At 31.3% G+C, this 20578-nt stretch overlaps 6 protein-coding genes across 6 annotated transcripts; 4 read left to right on the top strand and 2 right to left on the bottom strand.

Moving 5' to 3' along the window:
* Positions 1-2089: 2089 nt before the first annotated feature.
* Positions 2090-3357, bottom strand: PHYBLDRAFT_172708 (hypothetical protein; the record flags this gene model as incomplete). The annotated part of the gene is made up of 6 exons (XM_018436859.1): positions 2090-2298; positions 2375-2408; positions 2525-2728; positions 2833-2974; positions 3033-3158; positions 3218-3357. 6 exons carry the CDS (start codon positions 3355-3357, stop codon positions 2090-2092), a joined length of 855 nt encoding a protein of 284 aa, XP_018286895.1.
* Positions 3358-3424: 67 nt separating this feature from the next.
* Positions 3425-5066, bottom strand: PHYBLDRAFT_172707 (hypothetical protein; the record flags this gene model as incomplete). Its single annotated transcript, XM_018436858.1, has 8 exons — positions 3425-3508; positions 3574-3641; positions 3776-3842; positions 3973-4027; positions 4128-4236; positions 4361-4438; positions 4601-4799; positions 4935-5066. The coding sequence occupies 8 exons, from the start codon at positions 5064-5066 to the stop codon at positions 3425-3427; spliced, it is 792 nt and encodes a 263-aa protein (XP_018286894.1).
* An 843-nt stretch (positions 5067-5909) lies between these two features.
* PHYBLDRAFT_116791 (hypothetical protein) lies at positions 5910-7113 on the top strand (the record flags this gene model as incomplete). Its single annotated transcript, XM_018428541.1, has 5 exons — positions 5910-6034; positions 6172-6265; positions 6371-6475; positions 6685-6823; positions 6947-7113. Coding segments are annotated over 5 exons (630 nt in total), but the record flags the coding sequence as incomplete, so codon positions are not given.
* A 1388-nt stretch (positions 7114-8501) lies between these two features.
* Positions 8502-9711, top strand: PHYBLDRAFT_149859 (hypothetical protein; the record flags this gene model as incomplete). Its single annotated transcript, XM_018432357.1, has 5 exons — positions 8502-8602; positions 8782-8920; positions 9178-9273; positions 9357-9459; positions 9602-9711. 5 exons carry the CDS (start codon positions 8502-8504, stop codon positions 9709-9711), a joined length of 549 nt encoding a protein of 182 aa, XP_018286892.1.
* A 3063-nt stretch (positions 9712-12774) lies between these two features.
* On the top strand, positions 12775-14828 carry PHYBLDRAFT_66962 (Homeodomain-like DNA binding domain-containing transcription factor; the record flags this gene model as incomplete). Its single annotated transcript, XM_018441717.1, has 5 exons — positions 12775-12837; positions 12985-13085; positions 13592-14013; positions 14197-14507; positions 14802-14828. 5 exons carry the CDS (start codon positions 12775-12777, stop codon positions 14826-14828), a joined length of 924 nt encoding a protein of 307 aa, XP_018286891.1.
* A 3604-nt stretch (positions 14829-18432) lies between these two features.
* PHYBLDRAFT_66961 (hypothetical protein) lies at positions 18433-19192 on the top strand (the record flags this gene model as incomplete). The annotated part of the gene is made up of 3 exons (XM_018441716.1): positions 18433-18618; positions 18799-18933; positions 19037-19192. 3 exons carry the CDS (start codon positions 18433-18435, stop codon positions 19190-19192), a joined length of 477 nt encoding a protein of 158 aa, XP_018286890.1.
* Between the last annotated feature and the right edge of the window lie 1386 nt (positions 19193-20578).

The raw sequence follows: 20578 nt of genomic DNA, 5'->3' as shown, positions 1-20578 counted from the left end.
TAGCGCCAATATTTCTTCTTCTTTTTATTATATCTCCACCCAAGTGCTAATCCCCTCTTATTACTATTACTCCAAGTATTAGTATTATGATTACCTCTATAAAAAAAATAAAGGTAAGCCGGACTATAATTTATTTTTAATCCTGGAATTGAATATATAGCTTAATTAAAATACAAATAAGAGTAAAACCAAGAACATTAGCAGTAATGGTAGTAATAATCTATCACCAAGTAATTTTGAACATGACTAACTTTAATTCTAATCTGTTATTTCACGTGTAGAGTAAGAAGGTCATCTGAAAGCAAAGATAATGCTTTAATGCTCTATTCATTAGTTACTTTATACATAAAGAAGTATTCACAATAGAAAACCAACTTGCGCAAGATTGGCTTATATTGTGTGCCAAGAAATATATACTTATATATTTATCCATCTTTTTTTCTTTCTTTTGTACTAGTCTATAAAAATTATATATCTATATACGTTTATTACTCTTTTTGGTGTCAATTGTATGTCACAGGGACTCAGGATAACAGATATCACACGCATTTGTCGATCATTGCGATTAACAGTTTCGGGTGGTGTTACCTTTGATGAGCAATGACGTGTACTTGTCTTATTATAGACATCAATAAATGGTATAGTCATAGTGATAGTATTAGAAGTAGTGGTATCCATAGTGATAAAATAAAAATAAATGAAGACCGATTTTTAACTACATCTAATTTTCTAAAGGGACAATCAGAATCAAAATAGCTGTCAAACTTCTTGCTTTTTTTTTCACACAGAAAATTTGCATAGTTGGTAATCTAGAAACAGTTATTTTGAGATTTTAAATTTGGCTTTGTTTCAACCAATTGGTTTGATAATATTATTTATTTTATTTTATTTTATTTTTAAAAAAAATACTATATCTTAATACCGCGGTCTAGTAAAGCTTAAATCAGATTTTGCCACAAGAAGAAGAGCTTGTTGTTTTTTGTTCATATCAGTGAAAAAGCATAGGAATTGAATGTGTGTACGTGTAGTCAATATAACTCGTAATTATCCCTTGCTCTCTCTTTTATATATAGTATTTTAGACATATTATTATATACAGCTGAATCGTGCCTATGCCAATCATTGTTACAAGGTTTTTATGACCTTGTTGAAAATCAGGAGAAATTCAGAGACGATCCTTCAAAATCAATTCCTTGTAAAAAAGAAATTAGCTCGAAACCTAACATATGTATGAATAATACAGCATATATTGGACTTATTTTCCTACTTGTTATGCAAATGTTTCGGAAGGGAGATTTTTTTCTTGGTTTCATGTCTCTCTTACTTGAAGCTCCAAGTCCAAAATTTCTATAATAAAATAATAATTCGAAATAATAGTAATAGAGAAGGAAATGTAAAACATCTGTAAGAAAATATACATATTTCTTTTTTCATTATTTTGGTTGAATAAACTTGACTATTATCCTTGATTTTACTATTATTATTATTATTTGGTTTATTTAGCAAATACTTTACAGACTAGAGGTAGAGCAACTGTATCACATAGGAATAACAATAAACGAGTTATTTTAGATAAAACGTACAAGAGCAAAATTATACCATGTATTCTCATTTTAAATGACATCAGAATTCTCTTCTTTATTTCTCTCTTTCATTCACTTGAAATAGTAAAAGCTAAGCCCAAAAAAACACCAAGTCTGGTAGAAAAGAAAATAAATAAATAAATAAAAAAAAGGAAAACGTATAAAATGAAAAGTACAATATTAATGTATAATTTATGTAGCACTGAGAAATCGCAGTCAATGAATCCTAGTTAAATGCATTGAAAGCAGAAAAAAATAAAATAAAATAAAATTAAAAGAAAGAAATCTTGGCATAAATTATCATGATAGCGAATATTAGTAGGAATTAATAGAGATGTCTGTTTTATCCATCTACATTGATTGTTGGGTTGGTCAAACGTATATTAGAGAACATCTTGTTCAAAATCATTTGTTGTAATTGATCTACTTTTTTCTCTTTGCCAATCTCAGACCCAATATTTCTTTATTTCATCTTTTCTTTAATGAAAGTAAAGCAAAAAAGCAGATTATTTCAATAGTTCATCAAGTTCCAAATCTTCTAGACGGACTCTCTTGCCCTTATCCAACTTATTGATACTACGTACGATATCATCATCGTCATCTTCATCGTCGTCATCTTCATTTCCATTATCCTCAATATCCTCATCTTCTTCAATTTCTTCAATATCTTCAATATCCTCAATATCCTCATAATCAGAATCGTCTGCATAAATATCTATATTTTCCCACAATTGAACATAATAAAAAATTAGTAAATATATATATACATATACATTAACAAACAAACATACCTCCTCTTTCGATTCTGTCGATAAAGCTATTGGACTTTTTTTTTTTGTAAAAGAAAAGAAAAATCACAAAAAATATATGTACATACATACATATAAAGATTATTACTCGCAAACAAAACAAGATACCTGTATAAAGAGAGAAAGCCTTACCATTGTACCCAAATCATTTGCGATTTCTTCAGTTGAATGTCCTAAAAGTAAAGCTTCTTTTTCTTTCTCAACCTTCTCGGGTAGGCTTTTTACTAGGCTCTCATAGCTTTCCTGGTCATTTCTATCTTTCACATCCTCAATTTTCCTACGTACAGCGTCTCGAAGAAAATGTGCCACACAGTCATAATAGTATCCAGATCGTTTCTAATACAATTAATAATGTAAGAACACCAATTACATACTTATACGTGCGCAAAACCTAATTATGAGGATATCTTTTTCTTTTTCTTTTTCTTTTATGGACTCACCGTAGGAACTTCTTTGATATAAGCTGGATTATTGATAATGCTCTTGATGTCTTCATTACCAATATCACACAATTGATACAACGCGGATCTTGTTGAAGGTTCTGTAGCTTCAGCTGAGAATACCTGAGATTTTGCAGATGCACTGTATGTAAAGAAAGTTTGTAAGTTTTATTTATTTAATTGTAGGTGTGTTAGCTTACGAGGTTGAATTAACAGTATTTACAGAAACAGCGAAAGGGTTATTTCCTCTAGTAAGTCGAGTATTTCTTTCGGGTTGTACGGTGGTTCCTGGTGAAACAGGTTTACGAGTATCAACCTGCTGATATCTTTTATATATATTTATTAGATCAAATGTGTTATATATATATCATAGAGACCAACTTACTTTGCATATTTTGAATCTTTTCTTGGATCGATTCCATACAAGATCCAACAAAAACGCCACGGACCATCTCTAAATGTATAGGCAATTGAAGGCAATACACTAATATCGCGATGGAAAAATATAAGGATAATTATAATCATATATGTTAAAACTAATAATCTCACATTCTATATATATTTATACGATATTAATTAATTGGTTGATTGATTACAGTGGGATATATTCATGGTGTTCAGGTGCTAAAAAGGCTTTTAAAGCAGTACGAGACCAGATGTAACGTTCATTGAATAGCTAACATATACCATTCGTTTATTTGATTATCTTTCATTTTTTTGTGTTTTTCTTTTCTTCCTTACCTTTCTTAACTCAATGGCTGTGGCCTTGTACTTCTCCTCACCATTCGTAATATCTTTTTTTGGTTTATCTGGACTAAGTAATAGCAGAAATAATTGTCAAGGAATATTTATTAAATGATAAATACTATATATAAATGAATTCCAAGTATATATTCACACAAGTAAAGAAATTAGTGAAATAAAATCAAAAGGATATCATCACCAGCGAAATTGATATATATAATATCAAAACCTTTTCTTCGGTTTCTGTTGATAAGTTTGATCTTGAACTACATTAACATATATGTTGATAAGAGCAATAAGGATAATGAAAGAAGTAAATTTCACAAGTAACTCGGTTAATTAAACAAGACTACATATGTATGCTTGTGTGTTTATTTATTTATTTATTGGACTTACTGAACCATCTGGCTGTCGAACACGAACTTTCACAACAGTTCCACACTGTCGATATCTTATATAGAAAGATGGATAGATAATTAGGTTATAATGGAACTCAACTGAAGAATACTCATCGAATAAACCAAATAGATCGGATTGCAAATCATACATACCCATAACTGCATGGGGTTTCTGATACACTGAACAGCGGTGGAGGGATATTCTGAAGGTTATTCAGATCAATTTTATCTTCTGCAAATCTGTGATTCATAATTCTGTCGACTGTTTTTCAGTGCAGTGTCGTGTGGTAGTTATAGAACAATAGAGACAGCAAAAGAACAAACCAAAATCAAACAAATGAATAATAGTAATAATATAAGACACATCATTGTCAATATCAACTTACTGCCACCACTTATAATCGCATCTTTCAATTGTACAGACGGCGTAGTCTTTGGTACCAAGTATTGGAAATCAGCAAGACCTACACCGATCCACACACACACACACATATATATACATATATATCAACTTGGTTGTAAGTATTTATTGTTGGAATATATGTATACATAATCCAACTCATTCCAATTCAATACAATCCAGGCCACACAAACATATTTATTTATGAGTGTGTATATTGACGCACCTCCAAATCGACATGTTTTGTTTATTTGACCCAATATCCGTGTTTCTAGTGTTGCTTCAGAAAGTGGTCTTCCTTTTTTAACTCGACGTGTTACTTTGAGTAGTAATTTTGAAGATTGGACAATGTCACCGTTGATTGGATGAGAAAACGGATCTTTGGGTCTAAATTTCAATTGAAGCGGTTCAGCTTTGCTCAATGCCTAATCGTGCATGCATGCATATATGTACATTTGTTGTCATGAGATTGATCGAATACAATGAACCAGATCCGATCATTATATATAAATATATTTATATTCTTATGGTTCTTGTCCGTGCTGGGATTTAGATCTTACTTTTGAAATATTTTTCTCTCCTCCCATAGTTTCCAGGGCACGATCGACATTCTTAATGTAACCAGGATATTCTATGCAAAAGAAGTTCTTCTCCTCAAAAGGAATCAAAGGTGCTAAATTATCTTCTTCCATGATAACTATTTAATTATATTGTATTATATTATAATATACTACGATTGCGGCTACTACTACTACTATTATTATTATTTTTAACGGGTAAACCAAGGAGGAGAACAATTTGGCTGTCAATAAAAGGAAAGAGTTATTTCATTTTCATACTTTTTGTTTTTCCAGTTCCGACTTTACGGATGAAATATATATGTATACTATATATAATACATTTACTATATTTGTGTGTATTGTATATTAAAGTCACTTGGCCGTTTCTTCCGTTTATATATATATCTGTCGTTTTCTTCTTCTCTCCTTCCTCTCTCTCTCTCTCTCTCCTTCCTCTCTCTCTCTCTCTCTCTCCTTCTCCCTTTATCTCTCTGGCTCTCAACCTCTACTATAGTAGTAATATATATTTTCTCCTCATGAAGATGCTAAGCAATGCCAAAACCCCTCTCCTTTCTTCACCGCAGGCGGTAGACGTTACAACAACATACAAAACAATCCAGCCTGATGAAGAAACCGGCGAGCTGCAGACAAAGTCAATTATTGAAGAGCGGCACCACATATGGCTGTGGAGAAGCAATTCTTACAAATGGTCACTAGCTGCCTTGGTTCTCTTGTTGGTTGTCTTTAGTTGTCTTGAGCTGGCTCTTCTTAGACTCAACTTACCAGCAGTAGAACCGTGAGTTCCTTGTATATCTTTTTTTTTTCATTCTTTAAAAAAAAAGCCATGAATTACACCATCAGCAACAAACCAAAAGGAATGATAATAAAAGCAATCGGCAACCTCCATTGTTCACTACATTAAACGAAATCCCCATACTTTACGCACACACTCACATACAACTTGACATTAGAGAAGACAAGGATGCACTCAAATTTCCAAAAAATCTGGAAGACCTTCGCCGGCTAAATGCCATTCTGTCTGTGTACATTAACCAACACTTTGGAAATGTGTATGTAACCTTTTTTATAACATATGTCTAGTAAGTACAAATATATTATACAAGTTTTTACCTAAACTCTCACAGTCTCTTTTTTTTTCTGTGTCGGCTAATCTCTCTCTCTCTCTCTCTTTTCTGTGTGTGTCTGTATTTGTGTAATTTTTCTTTTTATATATTAGTCTCCAAAGTTTTTCAGTTCCAGGCTCAATGTGGCTATCTATCCTAGGTGGAGCTCTGTTTAACTTTTGGACAGCTTTATTCACAGTTTCTTTGGTATGTACATCAATGCCATTAGCAATTGAACTTGTTTTCCTTTCATAACTCTTATTAATTTTTTTTTCATTATTATGATTATTATTATTATTATTTTTGACCTAGTGTTCTGCAATTGGGTCCTGTGTGGCATTCATCATCTCCGGTAGTCTAGGCTCAGTAGCGGTTATGCGTTTGATTGGAGACAGAATTTCAAAATGGAATGAACAGGTAATAATAATAATAATTTTTATTTTATTTTTTATTTTTTTACAAAAAAAACACACACACAGTTAGAGTTGCATATATAATATATATATATATATATAAATAATAATTTTTGTTTTCTTTTGAAATTATCTTGCTTTCCTTGCTTTTCTTTATCACTATCTCATTTTTCCCTCATCCACATGCATTGACGTTCTGTATGACGATTGAAGCTTGTGCAACATAAGCAGCATATGCTCAACTACATGATTGTCCTGCGCGTGGCACCTTTACCACCCAATTGGACCGTCAATCTTGGCGCACCACACCTTAATGTTCCCATCAGCGCATTCTTCTGGGGAACTTTTATTGGTAGGTTACAAAAAGCCCTAATTCTTTATTTGCAGCTGTGAGACAAATATTTAAAGCTTATATCAATCTATATAAATTTTTATTTATATTTTTCTCAACAACAAACAACAAAAACAACAACAGGCGTTGCTGGTCCGTCATTTATTCACGTCCAGGCCGGCGCAGCTCTCGACCGACTTTCGTCTTCCGATGAGCTCAAGCTTTTCACACCCATCAATGTTGCATGCCTCGTGGCAGTAGGTGTGGTTGCCCTGATTCCTGTGTTTATCAGAAAGAGATATGAGGTGTAATAACGATAGATACATAATAACTCTTATTCTCATTCTCATTTCTGCTTCTACTGCTATTGCGTCTGCTGTTTCCTTTTTATTATATATATATATATATATATATTTATTTATTTTATTTCAATTCCCTATTTTCTCTCTTCTCCTCTTCTCCTCTTCTCCTCATCCTCTCTTTATTCGTCTGTCTATTATCCTCAGTACATCTTTCACTATCTCGCTTGTTTACTATCTTCCTTCCTCTTACTCTATCCCTTTTAATAGCTCTCCTTAGACAATTATTACATTCTCTTACTTTCCTCTTTTAATTTTTCTTCTTCTTAATTTCTTCTTCTTCTTCTTCTTTCTGATCAAAGAGAAAAACAAATGTAACTCCTCGTACCATAAATGTTTATAAAATTCAAAACCAACATAAACCTTCACAACCACAAATAAAAATACAAATACGAATACAATGTATGAATTTAATATATGTATATGTATATGTATATGTATATGTATATGTATATGTATATGTGTGTGCGTGTGTGTGACAAATATATGGCATCAATTTCGTATGTAAAAAATGACCGTACAATTCTCCCTTTTTTTTATTGATTATAAAAATAATCGCAAGAATGACGACAACGTGAAATGCACATAAGAAAACAAGAAATGACCTACTCCTTTAAACTATCCAAATATATGAAAGCATTTAATATACACACGCATACACATATACAATATATGTACCTATACTGGTTTGTGTGTGTAGTGTGTGAAACTAATGGAATTAAATTTTACTGATAATTTCTTATTTGTAAATACAAATAGAGTGCAGTGCAACAGTATTAATTAATTGTGTATATGGTTTCAAAGGAAACTATTCAAATAACAACTAGAACAAAATAAACCAAACCAAACCAAAAAGCAAGTGTCAATATCAACAATTCAACATAAAAATCAACTCAAACAGCTTAGTTTCTATCTTTTCTTTTGTTCTTTCTTTCTTTTTTTTTTTGGTGTACAAATCTATTCTAGTTTTGGTTTCAAGAAAAATGTAACCTAATTCACAAGAATACCAATAAGTCTCTATAGCTCCTTTTTTTCTTTACCCTTCAGGCAACACAACCCAACCTAACTCTATTCAATACAATTCAATATACACAGCACGCTACACACAGTCAAAATAATTTATTTGAAAGAAACTTAAAGCAAGTCACATATTTAAACCCAGAAACACTTGATAGCCGAATTAGAGAGACGTTTTTGTCTAGCCCTACACACATACACACTTACACATACGCATATATACATATACACACAGACATAAATATACATACATACATACATACATACATACACACACACATATATATATATATATCTTTCAATAAATTGTTTATTTGTATCTAATGGAAGAAGAGGCCATCAAAAGAAAGGAAAGACTCGAAGCCCTTAGAAAAAGGAAGCTGGGATCCTCTGTAAACAACAGAACCACCGAAGATTCCGAAAAGTAAAGTGATTACATCTTACGCGACATTTTACCAAACAGCAAAAGATTGTTTAATTAAATTAGTTTATCTTTTTTTATTATCATCATTATTTCTTATTATTAATGTTCTCTCTTTTATTTTTCTCTCTCTCTAAATAAAATAATAATTCAAAACATCAAAACTCAATCCGCACCATTAGGAAGCTTTCATTCAGAAGTTACACACCTGCCGATGAGAAATTGAAACAGCACGTCAAGATTGCTACACCAGATGACATTGGAGAAACAGTCGAGACTGAAACAAAAGAAATCACCAAGGAAGTACTTGCCAAAGCAGCTGTAAAGGAAAAGGAAGAAGTTGTATGTAATTTTCTATTTTTATTTCTACCTTTTACTTTCATTCTTTTATTACTTTTGTCTTGACTTGTTTAGTTTAGTTTAGTGTTGTGCTGTGCTGTGTTGTGTTGTGTAGCTTAGCCTCAAAGAATAATTAGTATTAGTATTATTTTGCTTAGGTAAAACAACAACAACAACGACAAAAATGATGAAACAAGGGTCAATTGTTCTTTTTTCTTTATTAACATGTCCATTACCAGGATCTTTTCAATCTGGCTCCCAAAAAAGCTAACTGGGATCTCAAACGTGATGTCGAAAAGAAGTTGGAGAAATTGGACCGAAGGACTCAGCGTGCAGTATTAGAAATTCTTCGTGAGTAATATTAGTAGTAGTGTCTATTGTGGTCTAGTGTATATATATACGGATGTGAGTGTACTAGTGTATGTACGCTGGTATGGATATTGGCACTGATATCGGCGTGGATACGGATGTGGATGGCTGTGTGGATGGTTGTGTGTATGTGTATATGGGAGTGAGAGTAAGTAAGTAAAGGAGCGAGCGAGTGAGTGAGTGAGTGAGTGAGTGAGTGAGTGTGAGTTTGTGTGAATATATGTGGGGATAAGGCTTGCGATATAAATGCAACACAATGATAGTATATTGAATTACTTGCTCTTAATTTTGTAGGTCAACGTTTGACTGAGGAAGACGCAGCAGCAGGAGGAAACCAATCAAACCTTGCTGAAGTAGTTGCCAACGCAGAGGCACAGCAAAAATTGGAAGCTCAAGATGAATAAGAATGGATTGAATATATTGTAGATTTTAATTTTTCATTTCGTTTTATTATCATTATCATTATCATTATCGTTATATACATATACATATATATATATATTGAAGTCTATTTGTGAATATCCTGATTTTGATTTTCTAGATATTTCTCTTGTAAATACAAACATATTGTCTTCATATGTATATACACATATATATATATGTATGTGTATGTATGTATGTGTGTGTGTATGTATATTGGTGTATCATTGGAGCGATTGGCTTAAAAGGTATATTGGCTATCGGGAACCACAGAGGGTTTGGTTATGTACTGTCAAATAGACAGAGAGGGGAGGGTAGTCGAGAGAAATATCAGAATTACATGAATACCTCAGTCTCATGTATCAGCTGTGGTGTACTTTGAGCTAATTGAGAGCTATAACTGTTACTCGTACACCACCACAGCCACTACTACTACTACTACTACTACTACTATTACTACTGTTGCTAATGTAAAATGATGATGAAAACAATAGCGGGTTTACCACATAGCCTGGACTACATGAATCAATGTTTCTATAAAATATGTTCATGGTTCAAATTAAATTGTACATATTGTACCTATAAAATATCTGTTATAAATTATAATGTACTTCTATATCTTTACGATTAATATTTATAGACTGAAGAACATAGGATTTCTGTTTTCTCTACAGCCTATTACAATACTTCAATCTAATTGAACTGATAAAGAATTGATCAAGCTTCTTGTTTTTATATGTATCTCTATCTGTAATATAGATATCTATACTATTTCTGTTACACAAAGATTGCAGTTTGACAAGTGTGTACAACTCTATCACATCTTTCATTCTTTATTTTGATTTATTTTAAAGAAATAGTCTAGAGTCTGATAGATACATAAGAACATATGTATTCTTACCCACAAGTCCTTTTGAGCTACTAGCCTTATGAAGTAGTTTTGATATACATTGTGCCACATGCTGTGCAAGTACTTTGCAGTATATCAGTAGTCATGTGCATGTGTATGTGTCTGTACTAAAGTGATAAGAAATAAAAAACTGCATGAAAGTTTTACAAAATTCTCAGAGTTTGAACTTTTAAAGAAAACACATGCGGTCTTTTGTGTTTCTTGTTTTCTATCTTTCTTGTTTATTTTGTTTATTTTGTGATATAACGTAGGCTCTTATTCAATGTTCTATTGACCTATTTTGGTTCTTGTAAACTGTACGTAATTATTACATATTTTCACTCCCACCCTTTTTTTTATATATATTTTATTTTTGGAAATAAAACTAGACCTATTCCTGGAGGAGAGCCCGAAGGTTCAGTGATAAACCATATTTAATTGTTTTGATTTCGTAAAGCATTAGACCTCAAGTTTATCTTTTGAGATTTGCCTAATAATATTAAGCTACTGCAAACAAAACAAAATCAACAGTAACAAAAAGCTGGTCCTTACAACTACCCTCAATCATCATTTCTCTCTTTCTTTTGTTCTGTAAATTGATAACAGAACGCTAATGATTGAATGATTGAAAGAAGATATCACGACTCTGATATATATATATTAAATGTATTTGTAGTTTTTAAAAAAAGCCTCCTTTATTCCTAGTTGTTTCAATAGTAAAACATAATGTGTATGGACTGTTATGCATTAAACTCTGATGTAAAGTACTACTTTATCTAATTTTCATTCAATGCCCGTATCCACAAATATTAAACGTTGTTTTTTCTTTTAAAAAAAAGTGTAGATGGTACAGTAGACAGCGTTTTGTTACTGTTTTTGTTTTTATAATAAAAGTAATACGTAAAATAAGACTTTTTCAATTTTTGGAAAGATGCAAAACATGTTTATTTAGCATTGGTATTTCTTGTCAGTAATATAGGAAGTATGAAAAAAGGTAAAGCATGCAAATTAGGTTGTATAGTAAACAAACAGAGATATATAGAGACATGGAGACATGCATATGTACTTTATTCCCATGGTCACATTGTGGCATAAGAAATACATTGAATTTATTAATACCTTATAAAAGTGAAAATTTAGATAATCCAGCCTGTATCCAAATTGAGTTTGGGAGTAATGAATGTAAAAATGGGTATGATCTCGGCAATAAATAAATACACACATAAAGCCTTTGATATATCTAACATTTAATAAATTATAATTATGGCTTACAGTCTATTCCTAAAATACACACGTATATAATATAACAGTCTCTCTATCTTTGCGTTTCTACCTCTTGATGGCTTGGTTCGTATGACAAAATTGCTTCCAAAAGCAACCTACTTCAATAGGTAGTTATATATATTTCGTTTAAACTTTGTTCAGCCTTGGCTTTAATATCTGTTAATTTTTTTTTTAAAAAAAAACAGCCGGTGTATACACTAGTCTTACTAGATGGTCAAATAATAAAGAGAAAAATACAGTCGGTGAGTAAGTAGGTTAGGAATAAGGCAAAATTAATGTGTAACAGATGAAATCTGTATCTAATTAAGAGTAAACCTATATATTAGTACTCTTAGTCTACACAAGTGATATAGCTAAAGAATTGTCAGAGCATTGCTTGTCTTTGCTAATAGTAAACGATCATAAATAATAAAGAAATAAGCTGTAATTTTTTTTTAAAAAAATACCATTTTCAGCAAAGTCAAATTGCATTGATAAGCTTGTGGGTTATATACCTATATATCTAATAATTAAACTGGCTTAACTAAATTGAAATAAATTAAATGTATTGTGAAGTAGATATACTTTTGATAATATAAGAGCTAATGGTATGTGTAAATGTTGCGATCAATATAGATCAATAATGTCTTATTTCAAATGTCAAGTGTTTTCTTCTCAAAAGCTTAGCATAGCATAGTATAGCATAGTATAGCATAGCATAGCATATCATTTAATAAGTGATGAGTACAAAGAAGATAACATACAGATATGTGTGCTATATTGCTGGTACGCATTTAAAAAATAATGCTTGGCCTTTATATTTCTCTGTATCAGCTACTGTAATTATAAATATAACTAACTATTGAGATTATTATGTATTCATGCGAGATTATTAATGCTTTACGCCACGAAAATAAAAGCATTAATGATGATACATATGTTGCTATGTCTTAAGTTAGTAAAATATTGTTCTTTATTATCCTGATCTCTACTATTATTAGTTGGATAGGAAGCTAGCTAGCTAGATAAGTAGACAGTATATATATATTAAGCTTTTATACAAATCAAGAAATAAAATAAACCCTCAAAGTCTTTTTATATACAGAATTTTGGCATCGAAATAGCCATTTGGGACATAAATTTGGACACAGCCGCAAAAACAAATCGCCACATACACTATCGAAATAGCTATGGATGCAAATTAAGGTAACGCTGGGCAATAGTCATATTTTAAAGATTTAATAATAGTAATAATAACGGGTAAAAACAATTGAAATATTGATAGCCGTAAGAGATGCATGATTTTTTATTTTATTTTCAATAAGCAAGGAAATCAAACAAAAATATATGCAATATATGGCATTATCTGCCTCTCTTACGTAACTTAAAGCAAATAGCATATATCCTTCTAATATAAATAAAGAGCATACAAAAATAAGAATAAATATTTATATCAACCTTCATTTATTCTCTTTCTTACATTCAAAACCAAATTTACACATATCTCTCATCAAACTAACAATATCTGATACAAAAACATCTTCAGTGCAGCTTCCAAAAAGCAGAAAGGGGACCAAGCATAGTTCGGTGACTCAATCAGCCCATATATGCCAATTGATAGTAGACAAGAGCACAAACCTGATGAAATCTCCACTAGAAATTTCTCGAGAACTTAACATTCTATGATCAACTGTGAACGGAATAATCAAAAGACTTGAGGAAACAAGGAGCGTGAAGTACAAGCCTCTAGGTGGTGACCTAAGATCTATTATTGAAGAGCATCACAAGTGTTTTATTCTGGATGTAATTGCCGAGAACAGCACCATCACGCTTGAAGAGCTACGCCTAGAAGTGATCAGTCACTTTGATGATGTGAAGAACGTCAGTGTCTCAACCCTGTGCAAGTATCTCCGTCATTTTGTGAGAATCACTCTCAAGAGAGCGACGCCGATTGAGGAGAAGAGGAATAACGAGATAACTCTTGCAAAAAGGCACGACTTCATCTTGAGCCTACAGCCGGAAGGGATCTTATACTATCAAAACTGTATTTTCATCGATGAGGCTGGATTCAACTTCAATCTTATAAAAGGCCGTGCCAGGACAAAGGCAGGACAACCTGCTCTTGTGATGACAAGTCGAAAAGAGCCAAAAATGTGACAATCCTCTTTGCATTGTCAGCTGAAGGAGTTGAAGCATGCCATGCGTAGGTGGTAGAAGGTGGAACAACCGGTAAGAATGTTTAGCATAAGTATTGCTTTCCTAGATGACATTTATACATATATATAAGAATCTTTATCATTTATTGAATAATTTATAGGCCAAATATTCAAAAACTTTGTTCAACAATTGGTTGAAAAATTGGATAGAGCCAATGCTGGACCTTATCATCTTGTTGTAGACAATGCAAGAATTCATTACAACTCTAGCCTGAGAGAGTGGCTAGAGCAAATAAACAAGCACACGCTTAGATTTCTCCCTCCCTATTCCCTCTTCCTCAACTCTGTAGAGAAGTGCTTTTCAAAATTATTTTTTTTTGTTAAAAAGCACCCTCTAGATAGCCAGAAAACACTGATGGGAAGAATCAAGGACGGAAGCCACTCAATTACCAAGCGGGACTGTGAAGGCTGGGTGAGACACAGTATCTCATTTCACAGCAGATGCGTAAATATGAAGCAAAATATTTTCATAAATACTTTTAATTTGCATCCATGGCTATTTTGATAGTGTATATGTGATGATTTGTTTTTGCGGCTGTGTCCAAATTTATGTCCCAAATGGCTATTTCGATGCGAAAAGTCTGTATATTCCTTTACACTGTGTAATATTAATATGGCTTACAAAATATTATTCCCATTGCTCATATATGTAATATTTCTTCTTTATTGTACTTTACATTTCTTTCTGGCTAACTTTATTACTTAGTTTTCTATACAGTTCATAATTACATAGATATAATGAAATCCCAAAGTAAAATTAGTTTGCTTGGTTGCTTTTACAAAATAAAAACAAATATAAATATATATGAAGCTATAACTACAAACTTCTGGAACCCCAATTAAAAATCGAAACATAAAAGTGAGAGAAAAAATATATTGTTTTATACAAAGTATCTGCCAACAATATATCATTTATAGATTCCCTTTATCTTGTATAGTTTTAACAAGTCTAATAGTGCATCACTTAAATAGAGAATTTTATACCGAGAATTATTAAATTTATCGTTGAGACAATAACATGTTTTGAGAAAAGTGTATATTTATTTTAATTCAAATAGCAAAAGCAGATTTATATAATTAACCATAGATCAAAATTAGTCGATTAAATAGCTTATATAGCTTTAAGTAGTAGGATAGAATGCATTACAATTCATCTTTTCAAAATAATTTGACTTTGATGAATTAGGTATTAGCTAAGACATCCTACTCTCTTACTCTTTGAAACCAACAGGCTTTAGACTTGGACCATTTGCATATATCTATTCTGTTATATAAAAGCTTTAATGACATATCGTGAAATATATTTCTTATCCTAGTTTCTGATATATTAAAATTGTAAAGTATTCATTAATGTGATTGTAGTGTACAATGTAAAAGAAAGCAAAAATAGCTATCATTTATAAATTTATTCTGGAGTATTCTACAAAATTTTTCCCTTTAAAATCAAAACCCTTTTTTTATTAAAAAAATGCTATAATATCTCAGATTTGTCTTGTCACCTCCTATAGCTGATGATGGATGTTCAACCAACATTATTTTTTTTAGAATCTCTATATTTTATTACTAGCCTCCAATAAAACGTTTTATCTATATAAACGAATATTTAATTGACTACTTCATATGCAAAAATAAAATAAAATACCCAACAAAAAGTTTTAAAAGCACTCAATGATCTTATAGTCCACAGAGAAAAGAAAAATATTAAAAGGTTTTCTATCTTCATAAGACAGATATTACACTTTATGAGATTAAAGCAATCTTTTAGATAAAATTATTATATACAAATAATAAAAAGATGTATAAAAATTTATGGCAGTCTGTTACCTCATAAATCAACTGGCACACGCATAAAAATTGATAAGAAAACTGAAAGGCACCTGAAGAATAATTATGCAAGAAAATATATTTACCTTGTATAATTAACTCAGAATGGCATTAGCATAAATATTAACTAGCATTTGTAGAGAAAGTGTAATTGACTAGCTCAAATCCATTGACTTTAAATCTTGTATCGCTGCAAATATGCTGTACTTGATAGAATAGCACAAGAAGGCCAGGTTTAATTAAATCAGATTACAGATAAATTAGTCTAATAGCTAATACAATAATGTGATATGATCTTTTAAGTCTCATTTCTGATTGAAGAGCAACATTAAATTACATTGCGTTTTTTCAAAAGTTAGAAGAAAATACGAAGAAAGATATATCATTACTATAATAAAATGAAGTCTAATTAATATAATTATTATATTATAATTTTGACATGAAGTATTTGAATTATGAAAGATATTTTTCTTTTAAAAAAAAGCATAAACCAGAATAAATACATTGATCTTATAGCTCAAGCCTTTAATTTTTGGATCATAGCCGATACTGAAAGCCAAAAAATATTATTTATTCTTTTCAGCAAAATGAAGTCAGTTGTTAGTGACAAGTGTTGAGTTGGTGTGGTGCAACGTTGTCAGAAAAATAATAAATGAGAATAGGGTTGCCAACGAGTTCAGAAGGCAAATATATATAGATATAGAGATGAATTACTGTGATAATGCTCGGGTCTATCCAACAGTAAGGAGATGTAATAAAATGTGTATAGAAAAGGTCAAATATAACAAGAAGTATGCTTATAACTATCGCGAAGAGTTGTTATAAGTCAGTGACGATGAAATAAATGTATAAACAAAAGTAAAATAAAGGATTTGATCAATAAAATAAAGATAGAGAAGGATTCTGTTTTATTATTGCTTCGTCTGAAGACTTTTATATGTGAACAATCTATACTACTTTGTTATAAAGCTCTATTAAAGCAGTACCAATGATGAAATACAATGTACAAGGGTATGCCTTGTGCAAGGGGATTGAAGGAAATCCTGCAAAGAGCGTCATACTTCTTTGCAGGATATTTGTGGTCTGAGCGGAACCAAAAGAACACACACCATGTCAGACCTTTTAAATCAAATACACTTTCAGATTAATACAGAATATTTACATTATTAAACCTTTCAAGTCATATAGTCTAAATTATATTTATTTTTTATTTATATATTTATAAATATCTTTATTCTTCTTAATAGTAATAGCTACTTAACTGTTTTAATAACAGTATCTCACTATCTGTCCCAATGTTTTACTATGTTATACCAAGCACAATTTTTGATTGTGCAAATTTTAGCTAAAACATAATCTGACTATCTTATATAGCTGTAGTGGTTTCTTGATAACTTCAGGACCAAGGTAGGGACCAAGTGCCTTGAATCTAATTAGTGCGTACTATATATTTTCTGATGAAAGTAGAGGGAATATCAAAGCATGCTTTGTTAGCAGTATCCCTATATACGATAGAAAAAAGTTTGGAGCCAAGTATTATCATAATTTAATTAGTATAAATTCTTTTTTATTACAGATTCAAGTCAAAAACGTTTTGCGAAAATGAAATTAATGAGAATCATGAAAACTTTGTCCTGTTTCTAGAAAGAGACTACTGCAAATAACATTAAATGCTACAATTTTCTTAAATACATAAGTTTATTATTCAGAAAGCAATAGCTTATATAGTAATAATAATTATGCTGGATAAAGCCCAAAAATATTTTTATACTTATTTCATAATACAAATGTGTCAGTTGATTTGGTTTCATCCTCAGATGTGGTTATAGGCTCTCTGAGCCACACTTTTATTTTCCGTAATGATATAAATGTAATAAAATATCAATCTTCCCTTTCCCTTTATAGCTTTCCGAAGCTAAGTGAATATGATCTTTTTTCTAACTTATGTTTTGGGGAAGGAGATTATTGTAAAATTGTTTAAAATGGTAAGAACTTTTAATACCAACTGCGGAAACTCGCCACATCTTCAGATGTCACTTTGTCAACAGACGCATTATAGGTCGTACCTACTACAATTCTGGTTGACTTTGTTCCATCCTCAAATGCGGTTTTGTTGTCCGTATTGGTAAAAAGATGGTCTCAGTGTTAGTAGCTCCTCATTGGTGTTGACTGTTTGGTTTGAAATAGTATCTCTCAAATGTGTCACTCGAAAAGTGCTCTTAATTGCTCATCTGTGATATTGATCAAATTCATCTCCACGTTGCGCGGTTTGGAAAGATATGAAGGGAAAGGAGGAACTGATATTTTATTACATTTATATTATTACGTAAAATAAAAGCGCGGCTCTGAGAGCCTATAACCACATCTGAGGATAGAACCGAGTCAGCCAGAATTGTAGTAGGTACGATCTACAATTCTCATTGTTAAGATTTTTTGAGAGAACTCATGGCCCTTATCGTCTATAGAAAGAAGAAAAATATTGGGGGATTTCCGATCTTCTAAAGACAAGTCTTATGCTCTATGAGATTATAATAATCATAGAGATGAAATTGCAAAGTGTACAAAAAATCAAAAAGTTTATACAAATCTATGGCAATCTACTGTCTTGTAAAACAACTGGTGCACTCAGAAAAGTTGATGAGAAATCTAAAAGACACTTGAAAAGAATTATACAAAATTCATTTATCTTATATAATCAAGTAAGAAAGACACTAATATCAATATCTATTAATATTTAAAGAAATATTGTAATTGACTACATCAAGAATTTTGACATCAAATATTGCATTGATTCACACAAATTGCAACTAACAGAACAATAAAAGAGGGTCAGATTTCGTTGAGTCAAATTATAAGTGAATTGGCCCAATAAATAATAGGCAAGTATGATATGGTCTGCCGAGTCTTGTTTCTGCTTGAAAAACCTTGATGAATCAAAGTGCTTCTTTCAAAAAGTCGGAGAAAGATATGCAGAAAAATATTTTATTGCTGCATTTAAGTGGGGTAATGGTAGTGTAATGGCTTGGAGCTGTTTTTTGAGTGGATAATATGGGCTGTTAAATATTATCAAAAGAAAAACCGTGAATTAGAATAAATACATTGATATTTTGATACCAGACTTTCATCTTTAGCTCACAACTATCCCAAAATATCATAAAAGATTTTCCATCCTTCTTGAAAATGGAGCAAGCTGTCACACAGAGACATATGCTTAATAGTGGAAGAGAACTCATCATATTAGTAGATTTGACTTCTAGCCTTTCTAAAGTCTGAATTAAAATCCAATTAAGAATATATAAAGTACTCTTGAAAGGGAAACCAACAAAACAAAAGTCTCTATCACCTTCCTGGCTAATTTAAAGGCAGCTTTACAAGAGAAGTAGGTTGCATTGAATTAAGAGTTTGTGAGATACTTGGTTGAAAACATGCAGAAAAGATGTCAAACCTTAATTAATATATATGAAGATCCCAACGATTACTAGCAATCTACCTTTTCTTTATTTTACTTTTGTTAAATAAAAATCTCAATCTTTGATTGTATAAAATTTACAGCTTCTAGCTATATTATGTATAAAGTTATTGCTTTTTGAATAATAGCTATATATTTGTAAATTTTATTTACTTTTATTTAATAGTATTGTGTGTGCCTGTATAGTATAGCTGAAACCTTTGTATCTTGTAGAAACAAATGCTACAATTCTTACTTTAAAGAAATAAAATAAAACAAGTGAATAACTAATCAAGAATTTTTGAACTCAAATAAGTTTTTTTTTGCAAAATTTTGCCTGTTAGTAAAAATTAATTAGCCATATTTCAACTATCAAAATATTTATATTTAAAGATAAGAGTATATTAAATATTTATTTTTATAGCTAAACACTTTGTATAAAGCAAAATTAAATATTTAACTCGGTTTTTGTATAATTCTGTCTTGTTATTTCACATCTATTAGTCTTCATTCTCTTGAACACGATCTCTTTGTCATTCAAAAAATTCTCAACAAAGTTTTTGTTTTAGCTTTGAAAATCATTCTTTAACAGGATTCAAGAAAGAGTAGTAAAAAAAAAAAAGAAACTCGAGCTCATAAAGTCACAATCAAAAACATTTCGACCTCTGAGCCCAAAAAATGCATGAGAGAAATCATGACATGTATTCAACATGCAACTGCTCCTCAGTAATAAAAGCTAAAGCATTCGAACTTCAAATAAAAGATTATATATATGTTTGTTATTGAAATATAAAAAAAAATAAAAGATCAATATTTTGTATGACCTCCTTTGGCCTCAATTACAGCCTTGCATCGATGCTGCATGCTTCTGGCCAAAGTTAATAAAAGTTCAAGACCTATCCTTTGCCACTCTCATTGCATTACAACCTTCAGATCTTCAACATTGTTAATACTGACCCTCTCGTCACTCATACGCCTCTCAAGAGCCCACCAGAGATGCTCAATGAGGTTGAGATCCGGGCTTTGAGCGGGCCAGTAGTCAAAACCTCGGATCTCATGGCTATCTTTCCGCCACCTCGAGTACGACCCAGTATGACAGCTGGCATTGTCCTCTTGGAACACAAAGCTCATGTTCTGTTCCCGTGAAAGATTTTGGAACCAAGGGAGGAAGTTCTGAGGCAAAGTGTTTACATATTGGTCTTGGTTTACGT

Source organism: Phycomyces blakesleeanus (genome assembly GCF_001638985.1).
Source record: "Phycomyces blakesleeanus NRRL 1555(-) unplaced genomic scaffold PHYBLscaffold_23, whole genome shotgun sequence".
Classification (NCBI taxonomy): domain Eukaryota; kingdom Fungi; phylum Mucoromycota; class Mucoromycetes; order Mucorales; family Phycomycetaceae; genus Phycomyces; species Phycomyces blakesleeanus.
The sequence above is the reverse complement of the archived record's forward strand: the minus strand, read 5'-3'. Positions and strand labels throughout refer to the sequence as shown.